The sequence below is a fragment of the Solea solea genome, chromosome 6, assembly GCF_958295425.1.
Source record: "Solea solea chromosome 6, fSolSol10.1, whole genome shotgun sequence".
Classification (NCBI taxonomy): Eukaryota; Metazoa; Chordata; class Actinopteri; order Pleuronectiformes; family Soleidae; genus Solea; species Solea solea.
The window spans coordinates 11,343,064-11,368,775 of NC_081139.1; the positions used below are offsets into that span (position 1 = coordinate 11,343,064).

A 25,712-nucleotide genomic window follows, 5' to 3' on the forward strand; every position below is an offset into this window, starting at 1 on the left:
CACAACAAGGTCCAACTACAGACACACGTCTACAACAAGACAAAAATGGGAGTCGGGTGCAAGCAGTTTCCTTGTCTATGTGGTTCGCTAAGAGCGTGGAACGATGGAGCTGGATGACAGTCGTCTTTCTGGATGTTCTGTATTATGGCCAGAGGACTGTGACTAAAGAGGAAGTGAATCAGGTTGGCAGTATTGCATTGCAAATATGGTTCTGCATTAAACGGGCCCGTCTGTGCTCAAGACAGCCTGCGAGACCCAGGAAGACGGGGATTTCGTTGCCTGCATTGCAGAAATGCTATAAAAACTCATATATAGTTCATATCACAGGGTCATTTGGTCTTATTGCAAATACACAAAACAACAAATCGAGATTATACAATATATGTAGATGTACAGTAGATGAGACTGAGCATAATCAATGATGCCAAGAGAAGAATGCCATTACACAAATTGGAAAGGGAGCGAAAGGAAATGTAATACCATCCTGTGATAATGAATCTAGTAGACATTAAAAATGTAAATATATCTGCTCTGTCTTTCTCTGTATACTCTATGGACATAGACACACACACACACACACACACACACACACACACGTTGTAGCTACCTGATACAAAAATGGTCTTTCATGGAGATCGTGTTCATCTTCATTTATGTTGCAAACAAACAGTAAATGACACTGACCCAGAAAACCAGATGGAGAAAAACAAATCCCCACATCGAAGATGTCACAGAAGATACAGCAGTGAGATCTCGTCGCATGCACAGGTGACACAGCTCCTCTCACTGTGATCAATTAAAACTGTGTGGTCCCTCATAAATTGACATCTGTTATGAAAAAAAAGTTATTCATAGCTTAATTATCAGACTGGAGCTACTTAAGAAGGCTGCATCAATAATCGTCAGAAAGCATGTCCCACAGCTAACTCAGTAATGGAATATAATAAGAAAAATCGATTTGGTTCATCCTTTATGCAAATTAATGATTTGATTTCACTCTTCTTCTTTTTTTCTCTGACGTGTGATCAGACATAATATGAGAGCAGGTTTATTTTTAACAGCCACGAGATGAGAACGTACAATTTGATTATGTACGGAACAGCCGAGAGGGGCTACAAGTCAATGAAGTCGCTGACTGTATCTACATGTGATTAACTAAGACTTGACACTGGTCTGGCAAGCGTGGAGAAAGGGAACACGTATGAGACAACAACATCAACAAAAAATCCACTGTACACACACATATACCATCAATACATACATATATATTCAGTATATATATATATGTACTGATAGTTTACTTGTATAACAAGTGCAAGCACAAATGAATAATAATTCCATGACCTGTAGCCCGCACATACACTGGGTTTTGCACAGAGAACACATACAGACAATGACAGGAAATAAGACAGTCATGCAACATCATGGGAAAAACCGAGAGGACGATTCATATAGAGCAACCCTGCAATAGTTTCCGGCTCGAAAGGAGCCTCTGATCCCTAACATGAATTATTCCTCACATTAATTATTTAGACGTACAGTCAGTCCCATTTAGCAAAAATACATACACTTTGCAGTCAGTGCATACCGTTTTTTTTACTCTGTTTTATTATCAAAAAGTGACATATAACACAAACACACACACACATACACAATATAATAATGGTTCCTCTTTAAAACATGCTGCTATTTACATCATCTTGTAAAGTCATGCTGTATAGCTTATTCACAAATCTGCGCAATGTATTATGTTGCCGTAAGGAGGACATATGGTGGGCGGACCAAATGGTGAGCTGCTATTAGTCATTTTTATTTATGCTGATACTATGGAGGCTACGAGCGGCTGCAATAATCAAAGTTTTATGAGCATCTGAAAACCAAACTCCTCACATATGCTAAGCTTCAACTCTCACATCTGAACTTTTCTTTGCTGGTCACAGATACTGACCATTAGGGTTCAAATGTGTTGTTTAGAATCAGCGTCACTCAACATTGTTAGTCATATAAAGGTAGATACAGCAGATGTTTCCTTTTGGTTTTGTTAAAATGTACAGTGGGGCTTTTCTTGACACGTGAAAACAAAATGACGAAGTTGTATTTAACTACACTTGTTAGGTGTTTGAAATAATCCGATAATTCGATCAAAAGAATAGCGGTAAAACTACTAACACTTTTTCTGTTTCTGTCTGTGATTCATAAAAGAGTACCCTTTTTTTTTAGAAATGTACAAATCGTAAAGGTAGAAATTTTAAAGACGAAGGAATTGATTCCAAATGTACTTACTTGTACAAACGCATTGCTGATTAATCTTTTTTTCTTTTCACAACTAGGTTTTCAGTTGCTGAAAAGTCTTTTAGCCTTTCATTGCCTCCTTACCACTGCACTGATATAGTAAGAGGGTGATGAAGAGTCGCCACGTTGCAGCACTTTTGCTCCAGGTTGACAAAGCGTATGGCTAATGGACCACTGATCTAACCAACTGTAAAATACTGTGAGGTATGATACGTGCTCGATTCTGTAGCTCTTTTTGCTTTAAGCAAATGGTCCTGGGTGTGTGTGTCTATTGTATTATACAGCATGTTCAAATGTAGCACTTTTGCAAACCTGTAATTGTACACTTTAATGCTTGTTCTCGTAAAAAGTGCAGTCACAGCTTACATTTCAAATTCACTTCTCTATAAAAACATCTCGTCTTCAACAGAAATCCTTCCTCACAATCTAGTTTTACACCGGGCTGGGGCGGGGGCTGGGGGGGTGGGGTGGTGGTGTTTGTGGAAAACTACAACATTCATCAAAGCAAAGAAACACATGTAATCCGTTTAATGGCTGAAAGAAAGCAAAATGCCAAAGCACTGTTGTAATTGTTTGGAAAGTCATTGGTAAGCCTTCTGGTAAACCCTAAGGTTTTACATCCAAGAAGTCAACACGGCCCACGACAGATTTCAGATGGCACATTTACAGCGTCCCTGATGACTTCCGTAAAAAGTTCTCCTTCCCGACTCCTGTATTTCCTAAAGTGCCCTAACAAGAAAGGCACCCATGTATTCGTGTCCTACATTTAATTTCTCTAAAAACACAAAAAAAATGCGCGTCGAACCTATAAATGCATAGATGATTGAATAATTGCAGCACCCCTACCATTCTGTAAACAACTGTACTGTACTGTATGCGTCTCCTCCTCAAATGAGAGCGGATAAAATGCTCATTGCCGCAGGGGGTCGCTGCAAACCTCTTCAGGTGTCGCTTAAATTATGTTTGCGTTGATCAACTTAAATCCGAACACACACACACACAACGCTGTGCAGGAAATAGCCCAAAATTACAGTACATTCTTTTGCAAGTTATAGCACATGTATTAGCAAGATGCATTACTGGGCGTGGTAAATGCAGAGCAGTGGGGGAGGCAAGTAAAGCATGCTCAGTTAACTAAACTAAAGCTCTATTTCCAGTTTTGGCTTCACCAAGACTTCCATTCAGTGTCAGCACCCTAAGAATCAGTTCTTCAGAAATGAACATAAGACCCCGAGTCAATCGTTCACGAAACTGTCACCTGATAACTCAACGCCACTCCTCTCAGCACACACTATAGTCTGTGAAATGTGATGTTCTACAAACAGTTTCGCCGACTTCACCATAACTGAGCAGATATTCTAGGATGTCTCTTTTTTGCTGAGCGGTTGTCATCACGACAAGTCGTCGCGTGTAAAGTCATGGGATTCATGCAAAGTAGAGATGGGGAGGTTGGGTTTCTGAGTTAGTGCATTAGCTGGTTGGTGGAGCGCGTTACTTCTTTGCAGCCAAAGACGCCAGCTGACCATCAATGTCTTCTTCTGGTTGCAATGGATGCCACTGGGCAATGGGACGGCGTGGGTTAGCCAACATGTCGGACCAGTGCTTCAGACCTAAGCCAGACGCCTTGCTGCCCACGAAGATCTTGCCGATGGCGTCGTTCTTACCAATTTTGTCGTAATCAAACACGGTGACTGCCACCAAGATTTTCTAAGTAGGAAATGGGAGATAATCTGTGTAATTATATTTTTTTTTTTCACATTATTACATTCAGACTGGGTCCTGGCTAAGAGAGGCAAAGATATTCTGAAATAAATCAATCAAATTTGATGTGTACGGTACCTGCATCTGTTCTAGAGGGATCTCAAAACTGAAGGATTCGTTGTAGTACGGGTTTAAGGTGTTCTTCTTCACCGTAGTCTTCTTCTTCTTCAGACGCTTTCCTCCCTGCAGCAGCTGGATCTTCACATAGGGATCTGAAATGATCATTGTATAATAAGCAACAGAGAACATCTTCCAGCACTTTTCTTCCTTTCCTTGGTCTTTGGCAAGTTAAATCACATGGTGATCCAAATCCATGTCTTTTTTTTTAATCAGCATTTGAGTTTATTTTAATATCGATAATAAAAAATATTAATAGGTGTGGCCACATATGTTACTCTGAATTTGTTATTATTTTCTATGTCTGTGGTCTTGTTGTCAAACAGAAAATCATCTCACTGAGTCTAATTTCCACTATTTATTATCATAAAAAAAACTAACTTTGTTCAGTACCACAATCATAATGTAAACTGTGTCGCGGAGTGCTTATTTGATCATATTTCTCTACCAGATAATCCACAGGCATCCATCTTCTTCAGATTCTTTGCCTCCAGGATACAGACGGTGAGTTTTCCAGCAGTGGGGACATAACGGAGCGAGATGCAGATGTCTCCGAGTTTCTCAGGCTGAGCAGTGAGCAGAGAGAGCGAGAGCGAGAGCGAGAAAAGACACAAACAGCTTGTTTTATGATGAGTTGTCAGCTGTTTGTTTGAATAACTGTAAAAAATGTGGCTAAGACTATAACGATATCTATTTAATTTACTTGAACCATATTTAATTACTGTAAGCAATACATATATTAAGTCTCTTTAAACATCGCTATTGATTAACTGACTTAATGAAATAAAAGGGAACACACTACCCTTAGATATCAGGGACGCCACCTCACTAGATATTTTTAAAAGAATCTTTACTCTTTACTGTGTTGTGTTTCATTTGCATTTTGAGTTTATTTTAAAGTTTATTTTAAAGGGTTTTTACCCTTTTAGGCTTTTCTTATCTTATTCCACCCTGTGTTGTGTTTTATTGTTGTATTTGTATCTCTTTTCTATTTAAATTTGATTTTCCTTTCATTGCGAAGCGCTTTGCGCTGCAGTCCTTGTATGACAAAATAAAGTTTATTAGTATTATGATTGTGCTCCCTTTGATTTTTTTTATCAGCAAATCCAATAAAAAGACCAAAGTCAGCAACGTGTGCTTTGCAGTTGCTCAGTTAATAGATCACTTCATGACTTTTCCCAGCCCATCCATTTATACCAAAAGTCAGTATGTGTATATTGAGTATAACTTCATTTAAAAAAAAAAAAAAAAAAAGATTAAATTGACTGCCCACTGTGATTTTTAGGAAATGCTCCTATAACATGAACAGTGCAATCTTTTACATGGTGAATTATACATGCTGTGTGCTCGAGTGTATATGTACACAGTTAATCGTGAGGGTGATCGTAGGCAAGTAGTTGTTGTTGATGTTGGTCTTATTTTGTTTTTGTTCACCTCCTCTTGATCGGCGCTTTCCAAATCCTTCCACTCCTCGATGGGTCGTCCAAGGTCGATGGTGTTCATCGGAATCTTCACCTCTCCAATGACGTCGTGTTTGGAAAACCGGTCGTAGTCGTACACGGACATCACCAGTGTCTTGCCCCCGAGCTCCTCATAGGGAAGCTGCTCAATAAATAAATTAAAGTGTTTTAAGGTAAACTTGTGGTGACCATTTTCTTTTGAAAACACTTTTGAAAACCAAATACCTGGGGGGGGGGGGGGGAAGAGAGAGAGCGTGAAACAGCATAAAATAACATAAATGGAGTCAAATTGTATGATATAATGTAACGCCTGGGAGAGAGAGAACATTTCCTTTTTCTGCAAATGTGCAGGCAGGCAGCACTTCCAGTATGGCCCAGAGCCACGATACGGTCTCTGTGGACCTTATTAGCCAGGACTGGAAGGAGCAGTGTGTTTATTAAACATACACACACACCCAGATAAAGCTGAGAAGCTGCCTTTCAACTAACCAAAGGGGTTAAGATGATCGCTTACGTTCCCATCCTTACCTGTCTTTGTGTTGTCTGCCAGGACGACGCTCTGCACCAGCTATGAAACTCACCTTGAATACAAACGTCTCATTGAAGACCGGGTTCAGAGTCTTCTTATGCACTTTGGTGTCGTACTTCTTCTTCTTGTCGGGGAAGAGATGGACTTTGACGTAAGGATCAGACGTTCCTCCCGAGTCCATAGACATGAGGTCTGCAGCTTGAAGGATGCCAACTGTGAGCTGAGTGTGGAGAATAGGGCGGAATATGGAGCGTTAAAAAACAGCATTTTAACCAGACAAAATCCTCGCCTTGTGAGATCTTTCATTTGTATCGAGGTCCCCGCCACAGATTGGTGATATAACACAGTCTGAAACGTTGAGACACGCAGAATCAATCACACACGCCTTGCCTGGCTGGGATATTGAAAGTCTGAGTTTTCTTCCATGGCAAATTACACAGTGTGATACCTTTGCGACATTGTTGAAGTCTCTGCTCTGTTTTTTGTTTTTTTTTATCTTGAATTAACTTCATTTATTTGCTTTTACAATGACACGGGTATTGAATCCTTTTATCCAATGGCTTTCCTCTTTTCGTAATCCCCGACTTGTGGTAAATCTATGTATTGGTTTATCTTCTCACTGTGAAAAGGATCACACTTGCATTCCCAGGATTTTCCCGACCGATCTTGTAACCAATCCTATGCCCTTGCTACTAGAGGCTAACACTCATCTGCCAGAATGTTAAACTCGCTGCAGTATAGGCTGGATCAGTAATAATAATTAGAATAACAGACCAGTCAAGCCTAATTACATATTACAAGGTGTCTAGTCTGGAAATGCAAGGGAATAAAGCCCATAGTTCACACAATGAGCAGAACCAGACTCAGAGATGTGCAGCATCTGTCTCGGCTGGTTCGGTGGGTGACAGAAAAAATAAAGTGAGAGGGAGTAGATGAGAGATGGAGAACAGTAAATCTACACACAGGTATCAACAGTCAAACAATAGCATGTGTTAAAATGTTAGAATAAAGCCAGGGGGGAAACAAAAGAACAAATAAAACATAAATGAACAAAAACAAAACAATGGCACTACGCCTCCAGAAAAACCACAAAGGTAAAGTGACTCAAGACTGGGGTCAAGAGAGGAGGAGAGAAATAAAGAGAGTAACAAAGGGGTGAGAGAGACAAAGATCAGAAGCAGGAGTGTATGAGAGAGAGAGAGAGAGACAATGAAATCATAGAACAATAGAAAAGTAAATTACAACAGTCCATGACTGTACAGTGAGGCCAAATTGTCTAATCTGACTCATATTAAAACCCAGCGAGAAGAGGGAAGTCTTCAGATTATTAAATTGCTCAACGGAGCTGTAAAGAAAGGCTCTTCCACAGCTTTGGAGCTGCCACAGAATCACTCCCCTATCTCTATCTTCCCTGTTTTTGTTTTTTTATCCATGATCTCGGCACATATAAGAGCAGTGGGAGTGTGTGGCTTCAAGAGCTCTGTCAGGTACGCAGGTGCCAGGCCACGGAGACATTTAAAAGTAAGTAATAGGATCTTGAAATTAATCCTAAAAAAAGACCGAGAGCCATGCAGTGTAAAGAGGCCAGAGCAGGAGTGATATGCTCTCTGTCAGGTGGCGAGCAGCAGCATTTTAAACAACCTCTAAGAATTGCAAATTAGCAGTAGAGGGAATTACAGTAGTCCAGTCGAGATGAGTAATGAAGGTGTGAATTGCCCTCTCAAAATCTTTCAAGGGAAGGTAGGCCTTCACCTTGGCAAGAAGCCTTAATTGGAAGAAGCTTGTTTTCAATTTTTGCGTTTCAGTTATGCCAAAAAACATGTTAACTACCCCAGCGAGAATTTCAGGCAGATAAAATGTGCAAACTCTCAGTTCAGTTAAAACACTCTAAAATACAAAACTACTGAATTTCAGCTTTTGGACTTTATTTTAAATTTCTTTAAGTGTGCTTTATGACAACTAAACACTTTTATATTTCCACTCTCAGACCTTATCACTCTCGGCACCGTTTCCTTTACCCACACAAATGACTGTGATTCTTTTCACTTTTGAAAAACCGATGCAAATCAAACATTTACGGGCTGATGACGACAAACCTTTGTGTTCTCAAAGTCATACTCTATAGAGTATTGCAGCTTCCCCAGTTTCTCGATCTCTTTCTCTTCTTCCTCTTTCTCTTCCTCAGTCAGTCCGGTCTCTCCCTCATCATCGTCGTCATCCTGGGGTTTCTGTGGTTTGAAGGTAAAAAAACAACAACAACAAAAAAAAACAAGAGTGTTAAAACCTCGGGGAACCAGGAATTCACAATGCAGGGTTCCCCACAACAATCAGCATGCCACAGACACTGGAACTCCAAGAGGTTTTTTGTTTTTTTTAACATGGGAGATACATGTTTTGGTTACTGCTTACCTGCACAGCATCTGATGATAATAACCAGGTTTCTTTCTTTTTTTTTTTTTTTTATCATTTACACAGTGATAAATCTCTATTGATATCATATCCAAATACAATAATAATACTTCTGAGTGTAACTCTGCACACCTCATCCTCAGTGTTTTTGGATCATCGGGCATTTCCTTTGACATGCTTGTGCAGTACAGTGACAGCCAGAGTCAGAGGAGGCATTGCATGCTAGTTCCACTTAAAAAAGGGGTTTTACCGGTAAAGTATAGTTCTCTTGTGTTTTTAAAAGGGCTTTGATTTCACCACATGGTCAAGGAATTGGTGTTTGTATAAAAACCCCTAAAGAACTAGCTCACAACGGCAAATGCCAATGCATATTAAATGACTAAAAGGCAAGTAAGACATACTATTCAGGGCCAGGAGATGGTTGTGATAGTTTGAAAACATTTGCCTGAATTGAAATGGTTGTTTCGTGAAACCACACCACAAGTTTTTCAATCCAAAACTCCTTTAACCCGCACGTCTTGTGTCCCCTCTAAATTGATGTGGCACCAGATAAATGCCTGTTTTCTCAGCTCGCATTCATTACAATAAATGGTTCAGGATTAAAGGGCACAGCCAGCTATTTGAATTATGCTTCAGTGTTTAAATAAAGGCCTCATTGTCAAGGTGACCTCAACTTTGTTTGTGTTTCTTTTCTGTCTTCCAGGCCATCCAGTGTCTCCACATTCTGCCTCCTCCTTGAGTATTACAATCAAAAGGACAGATTTGCAAGTGTTTGGCTCTTCATGCAGTTTTTATCATCACCGTTTCCATGTCTCCCAAACAACCAACCATGCCCTTAATCACATGCATAGATAATTAGTGTTAAAATTGTCTTGCATATCATCTCTTAATCCAATACTTTCCATATTGGTGTGAGTTACAGTTACATTGTCCCAGGAACAATGCATTAGATGGTTAGACTCTCCTCTTTGGGGTTTATGGAGCATATCATAGCTTTCCATTGTTACATTCTCAAGCTGTCATAACAAAAATAAAAATAAAGGGTGGTAAATAAAAAAAAAGAAAAAGAAGAAGGAAAAAAAAAGAAAAAAGCAAAGGAAGCTACAACTTTCATTCCATGAAACCCCCCTCCGCCCCCAGGGGGCCGGAGAGTGTCAACGTTGGCTATCCACCTACCGTAGAGCGGGAGTCCACCACAGTCAAGAAACACGAGGCACACAAGACAGACACAAAGCGGAAAAAAAGAAAGGAGGGGGAGCAGAGAAAGGAAGAGATTGAACTCACAAGACACCAAACACGCTACAAAAACAGAGGCAGTCAAAACCACCACTACCACCACAATTATGATGAGAAATGACACCCTTGTTTTCACATTGTAGACAAAAGTAATTGATGGCTTTAATTAGCTGTCACTGGAGCACAGGGTAATCTACGGTAACGTCAGCTGATTAGCCATCAAATTAATCAGTGGCTTTTCCAACGTTCATCCTTTCATGTGTCTTTACTTTGCCTCCAAACGTTCCCAATATTTCTGCAAGCCCTCAGTCCTCAATCCAGCATCTTTACTTGTAAGTTGCAGCGTTGTGTTCCTGCGACTGACGACTTCCCCAGAAATCAATACTCTCTGCCACCTTGTTACAAGGCATGTCATTTTTCACCACAGGCCACAATGGAATATGTCACACATTTAAAATGACCACAATGACAACATCAAATAAGAAGGAGTGGAAGAGAGCTCTCCTTGTGTCCTCTACAGCCTGGCCTAAAAGAGCTGCTGGTGAAAGATCAAATGTGGTTAGCTGTGGTTAGCTTTAGATTCACAACAAACTCAACAACATGTCAATAAATCATCATGAAATCAGTTATCAAGGGGAGGGAGCACAGAGGCAAAGCATCATTCAAAACGTCGCTGACTTTTATTTTTTATTTTTTTTTGCACGGAGCGTCATACCTCGCCACCCTGCATGTTCTTCATGTTGAAGCCGTCCTTGCCCTTCTTCCCTTTCTTGTTCTTCTTCTTCTTGCAGCAGCATTTTTTGATTATACAGAAGCAGCAGGTGAGGATGAGTAATGCAGCCACCACTGCAATGGCGATCAGAGCCCATTGAGGCACTGCCAGTGTCACAACAACAGAGAGAGAATTAAGAGTGAGTAACAACATACACTGTGTGTGTGTGTGTGTGTGTGTGTGTGTGTGTGTGTGTATGGAATTCAGGATCTATGAAGAAGAGATTTGGAATGCCTTGCGAGGCTGCTTACATGGGATTTTCTCAATTTCATTCAAGAATTTACTCTTGATTTCTTCAAACATGTCATTTTTGTTGATCTCTGTGTTGTTGGAGCCCGAAGTGTCCATTGCTGTGGTGGAGATGAGAGCCTGGGTGGGAGCCATGGTCATGGTGGTGGCGCCACTGGGCTCAGTGGGCGTCACAGGCTGGGGTTTTCTGAACAAGTTGAACTTCATTGTCAAAGACTAGGTGCAGCTTCCCTGAGACACACAGAGAGCGGACAGAAAAAGAAGATAAGGCATCAGCAAAAAAAAATGGCACAACCTCAATTGTAATTTCATTAAAGGGAGAACAAAAGTGGCTGTAGCACCATCAAGAATAAGGTTTTTACCTAAGAGTCATTATTGCTTACTTAATTTGGCAGAAAATGCTTTATCCATCCATTTTGTATTATTAATGAATATCTTAGACTTGCAGATGCCATTTCAAGACATTTTCTATTTTTTAGATTTTAGACATTAGACACTATTATCACTAGATTCAGCCCCGGCGTAAATGGCTCTAATGTGAAAAAAACTATGGATAAAATTTTTTTTTAAAACTTCCCAGACAATAAAACAATAATCCAAATACAATAAATAACGATAAACCTGATACATGATGCTTCAGAACAGCTATTAAATGTTGTCTTTTTGTTGTTGTCTGTGAGTGACGTCTGGATTTGGATGATTCCATTTTCTTGAACGATGATCAAGATAAAGAGCTGCAAAGAAACTGCTCTGACCACAAACAGCTTCTCACAATCACAGAAGGATTGAACATCGTCATAATCCACAGTCACGTGAATGAGCACAAACTAATCCTCAGATGCAAAAGTGTGGAAATGACACTACATTAACACTGTGGTCTATATTCATTCATTCATTCATTCATCCGTTCATCATTGATCGGTTTATCCTCAACATGGTCGCAGGGGGTGCTGCTGCCATAGGGCATAGGAAAAGTGAGGTACACCCTGAACGGGTCCAACATATAGAGACAATCAACCATTCACTCTCACACGTACATTTTGTCCACATTAATCAAATTAATCCCCAAATCTCAAACTGTTCAAAGCTAAAATTGTGTGTAACGCCAAATGAAATCCTTTTGAAAATCAAAGATTCTTTTTAGCAGAATAATCCACTTTTGAAACTTTTCCCGGCAGTTTCATGGTATTTTAAGCAATGGTGCTGCTGTGTGAAGGTGTCTCACTTTACTCGCACTGGGTGCTTCTTCCACATCTCCTGCCCAGTCATGATGGAACGTGTCCCCTCCCCCATGTTCAGTGCCACAGACACAAAAACAAAACCGCTGCTGTATTTAAAGACACAGAGAGAGTTGTGTGGAGCTGAAAGGCTTAATCAGCAACAGACATTTGTTTGTATTTAAAAAGTTACACACTACAGCTTTAGCAGCTCCTATAACCACAGCTTCATATTTGACATAGAGCCATGGGAGTTGAACAATCCTCTCGGCTGCCTCTCAGTGATTGAGTAGGTAAGTGTCAGAATAAGTGAAACATCCCTTACCGTGTTGCATTCACATGTTTTCCTTTGTGTTTCACTTGTGTATCACAGTAGAAATCCGTAATTTTGTCAAGAATATTTGAACATTAATGCAAAACAAGCTGAAACAATTAGCTCTTCAATTGATTAGTTGACCCATTTTAAGAATGAATCAATAACTGGACGAAAAGATTTGACATTATTTTATTTTTATAGTGATATTGTATAGTATTTCACATTAGGAAACTGTGATCTCCACTCAGGCATGACTTTTCTATATTCTATTTCGGCCTAATTATAGATCAAACAAATGACTTGTTTGTGGAGAAAACTAAATGCAGATCAATTACATATTTTCACTCAAGTCCCAAAAGAACAATTAAGTAAAGTCAATTTTACAATGAGACAACAAAGCTGCAGTCTAAATCCATCACATCACAAGTGTGTCCTCACAATGGTTTGTCTTGTTTTTATCCTCTGGAAATTGAATCAACTTCAAACAATTAACAACATCAATTTACCTCTCAGCGTCAAGAGAACATTATATTAGTTATCCCCGTCTGTCTTTGCATGACGACCAGTGACAGCAACATGTGCTGCTGGCAACTGGGAGCACTTGACAACAATAGCATCCATTTACTTTAGATTAAATTATTCGGCACATTTATTCTGGTGCACAGACAAAAGGATTCTTCCTACTTTTAGCTTATTTGTTCATTTAGATAAAATCGCCGGCAGTGAGGACGATTGTTTAACTTCTAGTCTGACAGATGTGATTTTCAGCTGGAAACAGATTCCCAGAGGACGTGAAGGTCTAGTTCTAGCTCACATTTATGTCATTCTAAAGGTTTATTGTGCATTTATAATCCTTGGAGTGTGTTGCCTATCCTCCAGACTTAATACCTTTTAAATGAAGCAGTTTTGAAGGCCTATGTAATTCATGCATAGTGTTATCAGTATTGGACTGTTCTTAGGCTTTAGTGCTTCGAGGAGGCAGATAAAGGAGAAGAAAGGAGAGGATGAAAAATAAAAGTGAACATAAAATAAATGTGTCAGAGTGTGTTATCACCTGCTCAACACCTACAAAGAAAAAAATGCTCTGCCTCAGTTTGGACCCACATTACTGTATATCTACAGTTTAAATTAGCACAGACAACAGATAAGGGGCAGGGTTTCCACAGATACCAAACACAACAAATTGACGTGTCAGATTTTGAGTAAATAATACATTGAATCCGTGTGTACACACACTCACAGTGTGTGAGAGGGCTCATGTATCATGACATAAACGTGAGCTGGCCGACTTCAGACAAAGTCACGATTCAACTCTCAATGACTCACAGGCCACAGATCGATAAGTGTTTCCTCCGGACATGTGTATCCGAGTGTTTCTCTCACTCTCACAGGTAGGATTTGTGCTGTGTGCACACGACTGCAGATGACATATACAGTACAGTGAAGGCTTGTGTGCTGTGGACCAACAGATCTTTGTTGCTAAGCAATCCTGATATCCTGATAGTGTCTATCAGCCATCCAGGACTGCCCACAAACCTGCCTATAGCCTAGGTGACTAGCCAATCAAATAACAAATTGGATCAAGGCCAGTGTCAAGTCATTGCCTGAGCCTTTTGTACCATGGGCACAATATGAATGCCAACTGCTGCCACTCTGCTATGATTTACGGCGATTACGGTTAAAGTTTCAACTGCAGCAGGGGTCCCTCCCAAAAAAAAAAAAGAAGAAGAGAGGAACAAAACTAAAGCCATTTTTACAAGAATGCCTCCCTCAAGAAATCATCACCTGCAGTTACTGGTGAGGAAACATGTCTGTAATACACCTGTAATGCACAAGTCTTCTAACTTAGCATCTTCCTGACACAAGGCTGAATGCAGATACACAAAAACACCTTTATTGTTTAAGTGGCCAATATCACTTAACATCACTTAGCCACACACACACACACACACACACACAGACACACACACATGCAAGCAGCTGAGGCACGTCCTCATGCACAAGAATAAGAAGGCAGTACAGTCACAGCGTGATAGTTTACTTTCACTCACATAGAGTTTGTGAATGCCGAGCAGACCGTGTCACATAGCCACGATCTGATTACATTCGTGTCACACCGCTGCACGTCAATATCAAATAATGTCTCCAAAATCAGAACTCACCGGTCAGATGTGGTGTTCCTCTTCTCGAGGTGGCCCATCCAATATCAATTACTGTTTGGGCTACAGTTGCTCACAGCTGTGGTAACATAGTCTGATCTCTCCCATAAGCAGAGACTGCAGTCTCCTCTCACTTCTCTCCACTGCAGTACTACACCCCTCCTCCTCCTCCTCCTCCAACCTCCTCCTCCTCCCCCTCTTCCTACTCCAATGCACACCGTCTCCCCCATTTTCCTCCCTCCTCTGTCACACACCCTCCCTCAATGTAATGCATGCAGCCTCTCAACCTATTTCTCTCCAAACACCCCCTAACCTTATTTGTGATTCTGCTCACACAACTGATGCAGCATGCCACTCTTTGGTATAACACTGTAGGGCAGTTGTAAAAGATCAAAATGCACCAGCTTTGGGGTCTGGGGTGTCGTGGGTGCGTTTGAAGAAAGCCAACATTTTGTACAGTTCATCAGTGCAGCACAGCGACACAGACAAATGAGACAGTGGCAGTGATGACAAACTTGTTTGGGGTGTCCTGGTTTCACAACACCAGCTCAGCTACATGGTGCTGAGCTCATGCAAAATTAATTGGATCCCAATAACTGGACTCAGAAATGTGAGATATATATGATCCTCTGGAGGGATCCTCATTTGTTAAACCACTGGGACGGACAACTGAACCCAAGAATAATTAGATGCCAGCCTTTCTCTGATCTCTCAGGAGACTCGTCAGTGATGACTGGGAGAGCGGGATTGCAATGCATCTTCTCCAGTTACAACACCGAAAAGAATTCAATGCCACAACATCAAGCTCAGACCATTAAATGCATGAAACAAGCGGCGTGTGACCAAGAAATCAATGCAAACGCATAGACGTGTGAACCAGGGTTCAATATGAAGCTCAGATATAAGCTTGGCCTTGTATTAAATCTACATGATACACTGATCTCACATCAAATGTATGGCTATGCCCCCCAGGTAGTTACCGCTGCACACATTTGAGCTTTTCAGTTCTAGTGTTCAATCTTTTACTCTGGATTTTCCCTGAAATCATCCTTTCCCTCTCACCCTCCTTTGGGAAATACCTTCCTGCGTGTTCATTTTCAGCTAGCAGCTGTCAGCAGCTGCAGTAAGGATGCTCCTCTCCCTTTACTTCACTGTGCAATGACCTGCTTCTGCCAGAGGGGGGCAGAAATCTCATAGAAATTTGCTGCATCACAGACACATACAAAGCATTCTTTTCCTTTTCTTTTCTTTTTTTTTTCTCCACCACTGTGCTGCAAAGTTGGGCCGAGAGATATTTGTCTTACACAGTTTTACCACCTCTCTTTTCATCCACTGTGAATCACAAACAACAAACACGACATGAAGTACGTTTGACTGCAACTTTGTACAAAAGAAAATCCTTTGAGAGGATGTGGCCTAGAAGAAGTGCAGAGAGATATTTACGGCTGACCACGTGTGAGAAATACAATGACTTGCGTGATAAAGGTTAGCTTTAACGCCATTTCAACACGAAGCTGCTTTAGAGGAATAGTTTTGTGAAATAAACTATTATGGAAGTCAGTGGGAAGAGAAAATTGATGCCACTCGTATGTGTGTTTGTTCAAAATGAACTCTTTCTAAAATGGTTGCAAACACCCAGTGACCATAGAATGACAAATGAATAAATATGTGTATTTAAACATGAGTTTCAAATTCCCTGATGAATTTGCAGTTTCATATTTCCAAATTCCTTTCTCAGATTCTCTTTCTTACCATTCTGTGTCATTTACAGTGGGACAACATGTTTGGATTTCTCTTTAACCTGCCGGTGTGAAGTGCGCTGAGATAACTGCCTGTGAAAAGAACGAATTATTGTGCTGTCTCAATAAAAAGCTTCCGCACAGTGACTCATTATGGACTGCCATTTAATGCTGATATGACAGGACTGCATTTATGGAAAAAGCCAACTTGGCAACAGGAGTACATTAATTCACTCAAAGGTAGATTGGGGAATGAATTGAAAAAAAGAAATAGAGAAAATGTGAATGACAGTAAGCCAGGCCAAGGAACACATTCATGTTCCTTCATTAAAAAAAAAAAGACAGCGCATATTAAATATTAGACTGTTCATACTGTTCCAAGTGAAATCAAATTTACTTTGTAGAAAAATAAGCCTTTTCTCCACTGTGTCTTCAGAAGTTACCATTAACGTACAATTCAAATAGAAATCAGCATCATCTAATCCATGAAGTGATTTGTGAGAAATGCCTGTGAATCCTCAAACGTTGATTATTTTGATCTCAGCACAACACATTTGAATTTCTTATAGCCCCATTAAAAAAAAGAAATATTGGTAAAGATATATTTACTTTCACTTTAAATCCAGTATATTGATGACACATGCAAAATGAAAAGGTGAAATGGATCACTCATATCGTTGAACCTATGAATCTGCTGTGCGCTAATGAGTTGTGAAAGAGAATGGGGATTCAAGGCCTTGTAAAAACTTGATTGTGCTGCCTCAAGTCTTTTTCTTTGTAGGCTTATTTATTCATTTTATAGAGTGTACATAAATGGAGAGTAATGAAATGATTGCTTGCAATAAAGGGAACTTTTTTCGCCCCAAAATGAAATTTGCTTTGCACTAAGAGCATAAAAACTACACAGACATTAAAAAGCGTAAAACACAGATAAGACTTTGTTCAGTTCATGCAACAAACGTCAGCAAAGTGTCTCTGAGCAACGAGAATCGTGAACCAGAAAATGTGCATGAAATAAAAACACAACATTTTAGTAATGCTGAGTAATGCTTTCTATATACATGTATATGTATATATATATACATACACACACACAGGTATATATACCACACTGATTCTTGACTCAGCAGCTTTCCCATCTGCAAGGACACACAGTCCAGCTGCAGCGTCAACATACTGTAGCAGTAACTGTAGCAGCAACATTGTCCCACTTGGACTCCCACTGCATTATGGGATACTCCAGCACATCCCTCACTATTTGTCTGAATGAGTAAACCTTCTCCTGCTACTGGTCACTGGCCTCACAGGGGATGAGTCAGGCTGAAGGTCTGTGCTGCACCGGGACGTCCAATACAGCGACAAGAAGCACGATCAAAGACCCCCAAATTAGGGACAAACACAGGCAGAGACGGCCGTTTATAATGTTGTGCTATGGGACGTTTTCAGTGAAGAAGACTTGTCTCCTCCGAGGCAGCAGAGTGGAACTGAAAAAGACTGCACCCTGTCTGCTCCTGCAGGGAGTGCTGCAATGCAGGGGTGCAACAGAGAAATGCGAAGCTAGAAGGCAGTCCCTCTGACAGCCGGCTGCTCACACTCCTCCTCCTCCTCCTCCTCCTCTCTCTTTCCGTGCCTCGCTCATTCCTCTACTTTGCTTTCATCATTTCTCTTTCTTCCATTCTTCTACTCCCCCTTGAATCCTTCCGTGTCCCTCTGTCACTCTCTGTCTCTCTCTGTCTCTCTCTGTCACTCTCTGTCTCGCTCTCTCCCTCTCACTCACACACACACACACATACATGCCGCACTGGTCTTCCTCAGGCCACTCAATACTGCAGCATACACAACAGAAAACAGAGCACCATATGGTCACAGTAGGCAAATGTAAAAATGTTAGGGATGATTATGCAAGTGTGTGTGTGTGTACTTGTATTTATATCTTTGTGAGGTCCAAAAAAATTGTAAAATTGTAAAAAAACAAAACAAAAAAAAACAACCTATCTTTGTGGGGACAATGTGTCTGGGCCCCACCACTTTAAAGGACTCCCTTAGTTGTGACGGTTAAGGTTAGGGTAAGGGGTTAAGGAATGTATTATGTCAATGATGTGTCCTCACTAAGATATAAAAACAAGTTTGTATATGTGTGTGTAGGAGTATATGTCCTTCTCTGGTCTAAACACTGACTACTAGTTCTATGTGGGACCAAAGTCTGGTCCTCAGGAAGAAAAACCTTAACATTAGGATATACATGTGTACTGCAGTCAGGTTGCATTAAGTTCTTCAAATGAAAGGCATTCAAAAATGTTCAGGTTTTAACAACTAAGTAATGAGAAAATATTCCACCAGTTTAAACATGAGAAGTCATTCAGCCGCAGGAGAACCAAGTAAAGCTGCGTGGTTAGTTTACTTCATTTTTTTATTTCATAATCTATTCATACGCAGCTTCTGAAATAGTTTTCAGAACAAGAGACTTATCAGAGCAGGAGAGTTGTCACTGATTTATTATCTCCAAAGTGGTTGTTTAATGTTCAGTCACAACAAACACACATGCTGATGTGAACGTGGTGGGTACTCTCCTCCAGGGTTCATATCAACATAATACTTTCTCTCTCTAAATTTCCCTTGTGACGTTATCACAGATCCATTCACTAAAAAGCAAACTATGACGATGGCACATACATGTGTGTTTCCTTGGCCTGTGCAGGGGTGTTGCAACAAAAGCATGCAATCAAATTACAAAGATGGAGGCAAAAAGAAAAAAACTTAATTTTTTTATGCTCAACTGTGGAGGAGAGACTTCAGTGACACCATATTTGGAAACCCTCTCACTAAACCCAGTGCCATATTTCCCACTGTTCCTCCCAGGAGCCAAATGTCTGGAAGTCTAATGGTGGTGGGAAAAGTCAAAGCAGATCAACAGAATCCTTTAACACCTAACCCCTTTCTTATTTTAACCATAAGGACCAGAAAATGTCCTGTGAGTAATGCTTTTGCCCATTTCTCCCAGAATAACGCCCAACATCTAGCAGTTATTTACAATCTACACAGTAGAGCATCAGTTTTTGAACGTTTTTTTGAGTTGTTGTTCTTGTTTCTTTGTCTCTCAATGTGCAAAAACAGGCCAAAAAAAGGGAAACTATGTACGGATCCTACTCTCTCCTTTCTGGCAACAAAGACGCTGATGCTCCAGCTTCCTGAAACAGTGCGAGTAAAATCACTGTAATAATCACATGTTTGGATTTGACGTGCAACTTCTCAGCTTTCAGAAACCGTTGGAATTTTTCCGATAGCACAAAACGTCACGTAACTACAGTAATGCAGACGACGCTTGTGCAAACGTGTCATCTGCGATATGCTCACTTTTAAAGGGTTAAGGGTTACATCTCTTTAAATGCACAAGAGTTTATTCACACAAAACTTTGCACATTTGTGGTCAGAATTACTTCTCAGATTGTTTCCGAGTTGTAAATAGTGTAACACCTGGTTGTCACGGAAACACAGATCCATGCATCTTCCTTCGAGTGCTGGAAATAGTCTGACTGAATCACGATATTTGGTGCATTAGGCGTTTGAGTAGGAGGAGAGAAGAGAGCAACATGTAGAGACGGATGAGGAGGAAATAAAGATGGAGGGAAAACGTCTTCTTACTGGAGAAGAATGAGTTGCCCGACTGTACAGATTTGGGGCAGCATGATGGACTATTACTGAGTGGAGAGAAGACAGGAGGGGAAACAAGTTCACTGTGTAATTATCTTTTCCTCCAACTTCCTACATTTCCTCTTCCTTTCCTGCGACCTTTTCGCACCAGATTCAGATTTCATCCTGAACTACTTTGGTGAGCGGAAATACTCCTATACCACATTTATTAGAAACACAAAAAGATCATGGACACATTTGCACACAGGGAAGCAAAGTCCGGATGAGAGCAAGGAGGAGAATTCAAGAAAGCAGATGTGTCAATATCAGCCTGATGGTTTTTTCCGCTTGAGCAGGTTTCAAATCTGCCGAGGGTTTATTGATGTGAGAGGAGACAAATTACTATAATTAAAAAAAAAGTCCTTTATCAGCAGTTACCCACAAACAGCAGACAACCTTCTTTGTCCTGCTTGTACAATATATGATATGACGCGACATTTTATCTTAGAGTGTGAGTGATCTCAATAAATAGATAATAATGCCAAAATGTCACACTCACGCTGCGTCATCAAGCCGAGCGCCTCATTATTTTAAATGTTAGTGGGAATTTGAGTGAGACATAGTCCCTGGCATAAATAATAACTTGATTGTAGCTGTGCCATAATGGCCATATATACAGTATCGCCCTTTCTCAATCACTTCATTGTAACACATCCATGATATATGAGAAACATGTACGCAGCTTTATAATGACACATGTTTCAGGGGCAGGAAACAGCTTCTATGGGTAGAACATGAATTACACATGAACAATAGCATGACCACGCAGTGGAACTCTAATTAATGTTATTAGTGAAACCTGTGTTTGTCCTAATATTTCATATCTGCGGGTTTATTACATCATGCAGGTTAATTTAAGACATGCCTTAGCTTTACACGCACATTTTGTATAAATTAAACTCATTGACAGTTCGTATATCATCTATAAGACCAGTGTTCAGTCACATCACTCCAAACCAAATGCCAATGATTGTTAAGCTGGTGGCGCCCTAAGAATATTGCACAGGGTTTTTATTTATTTATTTATTTATTTATTTATTTCTTGCACTTTCCTGGTTAACTCCTGTCCATTTCAGCACTAGTTATGCCTTTTACTCTAGATCATCTATTCATCACCAAATTCAATTGGAGAAGAACCTTTATTTTTCCAAACCTTAAACCCTCTAACCTCACACACAGAGAGTGTCACTCTCAAGTGGAAATAGTGCTTAAAAATACTATTTCCCTGTGATGCACTCCGCGTTTATCTGCTGCAAGTTATTGATCATCTTGGCTGCAGACGTGAGACAAGAGAAGAGAAAAAAGACAATCTGAAATAAAGCAATAAAGGCAAACCACTGTACAAGTTCTTTATGACTGTGGAAAATAATCAATCTTCTTTTCTTTTTGTGCAGGTGATGATAGAAAGTTAAACGCCTCACTGCTCACCCTGCCCTTTGATGCCAGTGTGACGGTTGACGGTTATGAGCAGCGCTGGTAAAATGTAAATAATTTCACATTTAAATATACAAAGACGCTCTTTCCATGAACACTGACGCGTTCATTCTCATCCTGGCTCACTCATCTGTGATCACACGACATCGTCCTGGTTGGTTGTTTCACCTCGTTTGTTTCATCTACATCATCAACCTGCACTATAGCTCAATCTATAGTCTGATTTGTTTATCGTATTCTTCACAAACACGCATTGGGAAGATCAATAGCTATTGATACACTATGTCTTTTCAAGGAGGGTTGAGCCTTTAAATGACCCGGTTCTACGGTAACCTGCGGCAGAGAAGTGTTGTGATTGTGACGGGATCATTACACAGGGACCAGAAACTCGCCTTTAACATCAGCGGTCACATGTGTCTCAGCAGAAGAATAGTAAAGTAAATGTTGTGTCTCATGTCCGCTGATTGACACGCAGCCTCTGTGAAAAGGGATCTGAGTTTATAGTGAGCACAGGATTGTAGGCTGCAGTGCAGCTTCTCATTTCATGAACCATCAGGCATCAGAAGTGCTCAGGGAATGCACGCACTCTCATCATAATGTGGAAAAACAGAGAGGGGCTGAAAAGACACTTTATGACCACGGCAACAACTGTCCACAATGGTATGGGGGGGGGGGGGGGGGGGGGGGGGATTTGACTGTATGGATGACAACTAGGCACTGATTCTGGGCTGATACCAAATGTTTGAAATCAGAATTTGGCCAACAGCTGATACTGAATCTAATGTTTGTTAATTTACTGTCATCAAGAAATCTTAATACAACTCACAATCAAAAAAAGTGAGAGGCTAAGACAGTCCATTCGCCTCAACCTATGGCAAGACTTTTTAACATTTAATCGCCATGTGGAATGACCAGTCCAGATATGTGTGACGTAATTTTTGAGGGGGTTAACGTGCTTATAAACTCTTGAAACTTGGCACGGAGGTCATGTGATATGAAATGCGATATTGGCATAGATCCCAGACCCGTGCGTTGCTCAAGGGCTCTAAGGGGAAAACGGAGGCAAAATTGAGTTCCACCAAATTTCCCGAAACTTGGTGGAGAGATGTTATAAACCAAGACGAACACAAAAGTCAATCGTAACTGTGGCAGTCAGCCATTTAGAATTTTGGCATCCATTTTGGCGATTTGCACCCTACATAAATGAGCGAACTCGTCCAAGCACGTTTGTCTTACCGACATAAAAAACGCGCGGCCACAGCAACCCTCAGTGTTTTGGTGGATTTCGACCATTCGCCACGAAACAGGAAGTGCCCTATAACTTATAGCATATAGATTGAGTTCCACCGAATTTCCCGAAACTTGGTGGGAAGATGTTGAAGACTAAGATGAACAAAACTGTCGACCGTAAACATGGCCTCAGGTCAATTTTGAATTTTGGCGATTTGAACTCTGCGTAAATGAGCCAGTTTATTCTTTTTTTTGTTCTATTTCTGTTCGGTTGTGTTGTATTTTTGTTCTCTGTCCTTTAACTGCTGCAACATGTGAATTTCCCCAGTGTGGGATTAATAAAGTCTAATCTAATCTAATTATGACTCGTCACAATGCAAGTTCGAGATATCAGTTGTCAATAGGCCATTTAATGAAGGCAACAAATAGTCTGTACCAATGTTGCCTGTAGTTAACTCCTGAAGAAACAATGACCTGTGTGACCAACAACTGCCTTTACTGCTGCGCCCACACTGAAGCCACTATAGGTACAATGGTCAAGACAGAACGTGAAAACAGCACGCAGTTAGCAGGCCACCATTTGCTGCTTAGGTACACAACGTGAGGCTGAGGTTGATGGAAATGTCTGCCTCAGTCTGAGAATCTGCTAATAAATCACCATCCCTATAGACACGCATGGCTTAGAAGACGTGTGCGTGCATATTTTGGACTGTAGGACTAATGTCTCGGGGGGCCCTTGAGAACAATTGATTCCATTCAGTCCACAGCAAAGACAATTAAGTGAGAACTCCCATAAATTCAGTCAGCGACTATAGAGAAGGCTGCAACAACACCATAGTTGCAAACTCTCTCGCAGAAAAGAAATGAGGAGGTTCGATGTATGGCCCTCCGGTTCCCCTTTTGCCTGGAGCCCCCAAAGTCTCTTGAAACGCTCCTGGACAGAAGCTGTGTGTGTCAGGACGAGTGAGTGTGTATGTGGATACAGACACATTGCAGCAACTCACAACATTTGGCAAAAAAAAAAAAAAACTGATCTGTTAACACTACTGCATCATAATCTGCCTGGAAACTTACTGTACAACAGAGATCAATCATCCAAACGTGTAATATAAACCAAATATAAGCAATATCCACAAGGGACGAGGCAAAAAATTTTAAGATTTGCTTCTTATCGACGAGAAGAAGTAAAGTCGCTCGAACTGTGGTTTGATTTACAAGTTCATCAGGATCAGGATCCATCAGAGGCCATAATGCGCAAAAATATAGCGCACATTAACGAGACCTGTCTCCAACCACATCTCAACTCACTGAATGATAATAAAATGAATAAACTACAAACCACTTTGTGGAAGAAAAAAAAAAAGGATTTTATAAATGAATGTAAAACTGCAGCAGTTTACTGCGTCTAAGACAACACACGTTAATGTGAGCACACTGCGCTCTGTAGACTCGGGGGCCCTTCACTCTTGCTGGCTCAGCACATTTGTCACTGCATGCACTACCTCAGAGCTTTTGCTGTAACAGTGTGGCTCACTCTCATCACAGTGCATGTGCAGGCCGACACAGGAACGTGCACTCGGAGAAAAGTGATGAGGAGTCAACTTTTCGCTTTTCGCTTTAATGTTCATTAAAAATATTTGTATGACAAAAAACTATTTACACATCTCTGTGACAATAAACCAGGGAAAAGTTCCACTTTCCTCTTCTACAGTGAGAGACAGCCACACACACACACACACACACACACACACGTTTGTTTTATTATGTAACATTACACTGCAGCATAAAATGATGATGCTACGCACCATCGGGCATGCTGTCAAAGTTCCACTCTGCATTTGCTATTATTGTAAAACTCATAACTACATTAAAATGAGAGATGACTGGTGATGACACGAGCACTGTCTGCTCTAATTACCCCTGAGCCATTTATTCTCTTTCTTTATTCCTCCCACAATCAAGCAGGATGTGTGTAATGAGGCTAGGTGCCTCTGTGACAACCCGGTATGCAGCAAAGCCTCAGTAACTGATGAAGCTGATGGAAAGGGGGGGTGAGGGTGAGGGTGGTGGGTGGGGGTGCTTACCTTGAAAATAGATGTACTGCCTCCTGAAGAGGGACTGGAGCTGGAGATCAGAGTGGAAAAAAAAGATACAGGAAGAAAAGACAGAAGATCTCAACAATCTGCACTTTCCTTTATCCCACTCTCAAAAAGACATTGCAAAACTCCAATTTCATGTGGGGGGTGTTCGTGTCCAAGCAGCCCCCTCCCCACAAACAAGACTTTACTGGTCTAGAGGTGCAGCTGAGTTGCGTTCAGATGCAGCCAGAGATGAGAAAATAAGAAGCACTCACAGATTAACATTGTTCTAACACACTGAAATCAGCACAAGCGTCAGAGCCAGCTGCTGTATTTCCCGGCACTGTTCGCTTATTGGCTGAGGAGCGACTCAATAAAAAACCCTCTTGTCATCAATTGGGTGGAGGAGGGAGGGGTTAGGCTTTCTGTGGCGCACTAACGCACTGAGCTCCTCCTCTTTTCTTTCTTGCTCCATCACTTTTTTCTACCCTAGTACAGGCAGGCAGGGACTGGGAGTGCTGATCTTTGAGAAACAGATGCAGAGAGAGCGAGAGAGAGAGGGTGGGAGGGTTGTTGGGGGTGCACAAGCAGGAGAATCAATGAACAGTGAAGAGAGAGGTGAGGATGGTAAGTTTAGGTCCTGTGCCTCCTTGCTGCAGGAGCTGTGCAGGGATCTGTGTGCAGTGAGGTGAGGTAAGGGCCAGGGAGAGGAGAGGAGAGGAGAGGAGAGGAGAGGAGAGGAGAGGAGAGGAGAGGAGAGGAGAGGAGAGGAGAGGAGAGGAGAGGATTGTTACTGGTCTGCCTGGGCTGGTTTTGCTGCAGTATACATGCAGAGGGGAAGTTGTTTGTGCTTCTCCTAGCAGCAGTAAACATAAAAAGGAAACTAGTTCCTCCCTTCACGGGTTATCAGCGTTTAATGTGTCTCTGGTGAATAATTTAAAGGAGTGGATGGACTGCAGGAGAGCCACAGATCACTGCTGCTACCTCATCAGGGGGTTTAAAAAAGAAAAAAAAATCACCTAAT

The 25,712-nt window shown here is 41.0% G+C and overlaps 1 protein-coding gene across 5 annotated transcripts; it reads right to left on the reverse strand.

Moving 5' to 3' along the window:
* Window positions 1–635: 635 nt before the first annotated feature.
* LOC131460741 (synaptotagmin-2) lies at window positions 636–25,033 on the reverse strand. Of its 5 annotated transcripts, none has more exons than XM_058631493.1 (9): window positions 24,695–25,033; window positions 10,828–11,056; window positions 10,520–10,680; window positions 8,256–8,387; window positions 6,212–6,379; window positions 5,605–5,775; window positions 4,619–4,736; window positions 4,132–4,265; window positions 636–3,999 (listed from the first exon to the last, which is right to left on the reverse strand). In XM_058631493.1, exons 2-9 carry the CDS (start codon window positions 11,030–11,032, stop codon window positions 3,784–3,786), a joined length of 1,305 nt encoding a protein of 434 aa, XP_058487476.1. In that variant the 5' UTR covers window positions 11,033–11,056; window positions 24,695–25,033; the 3' UTR covers window positions 636–3,783. The 5 variants fall into 5 exon arrangements, with proteins under 5 accessions (XP_058487476.1, XP_058487479.1, XP_058487478.1 ...); XM_058631496.1 differs by having other exon boundaries at window positions 8,256–8,378; window positions 24,695–25,032; XM_058631495.1 differs by having other exon boundaries at window positions 5,605–5,772; window positions 24,695–25,032.
* Between the last annotated feature and the right edge of the window lie 679 nt (window positions 25,034–25,712).

Excerpts from the sequence above, each read along its gene's own strand:
- LOC131460741 (XM_058631493.1), bottom strand. The coding sequence starts at position 11,032 with ATGAAGTTCAACTTGTTCAGAAAACCCCAGCCTGTGACGCCCACTGAG. Across the intron at positions 6,380-8,255 it reads ATGACTTTGAGAACACAAAG|CTCACAGTTGGCATCCTTCA; the intron begins GTTTGTCGTCAT and ends CTCCACACTCAG. Across the intron at positions 4,000-4,131 it reads TCCCTCTAGAACAGATGCAG|AAAATCTTGGTGGCAGTCAC; the intron begins GTACCGTACACA and ends TTTCCTACTTAG.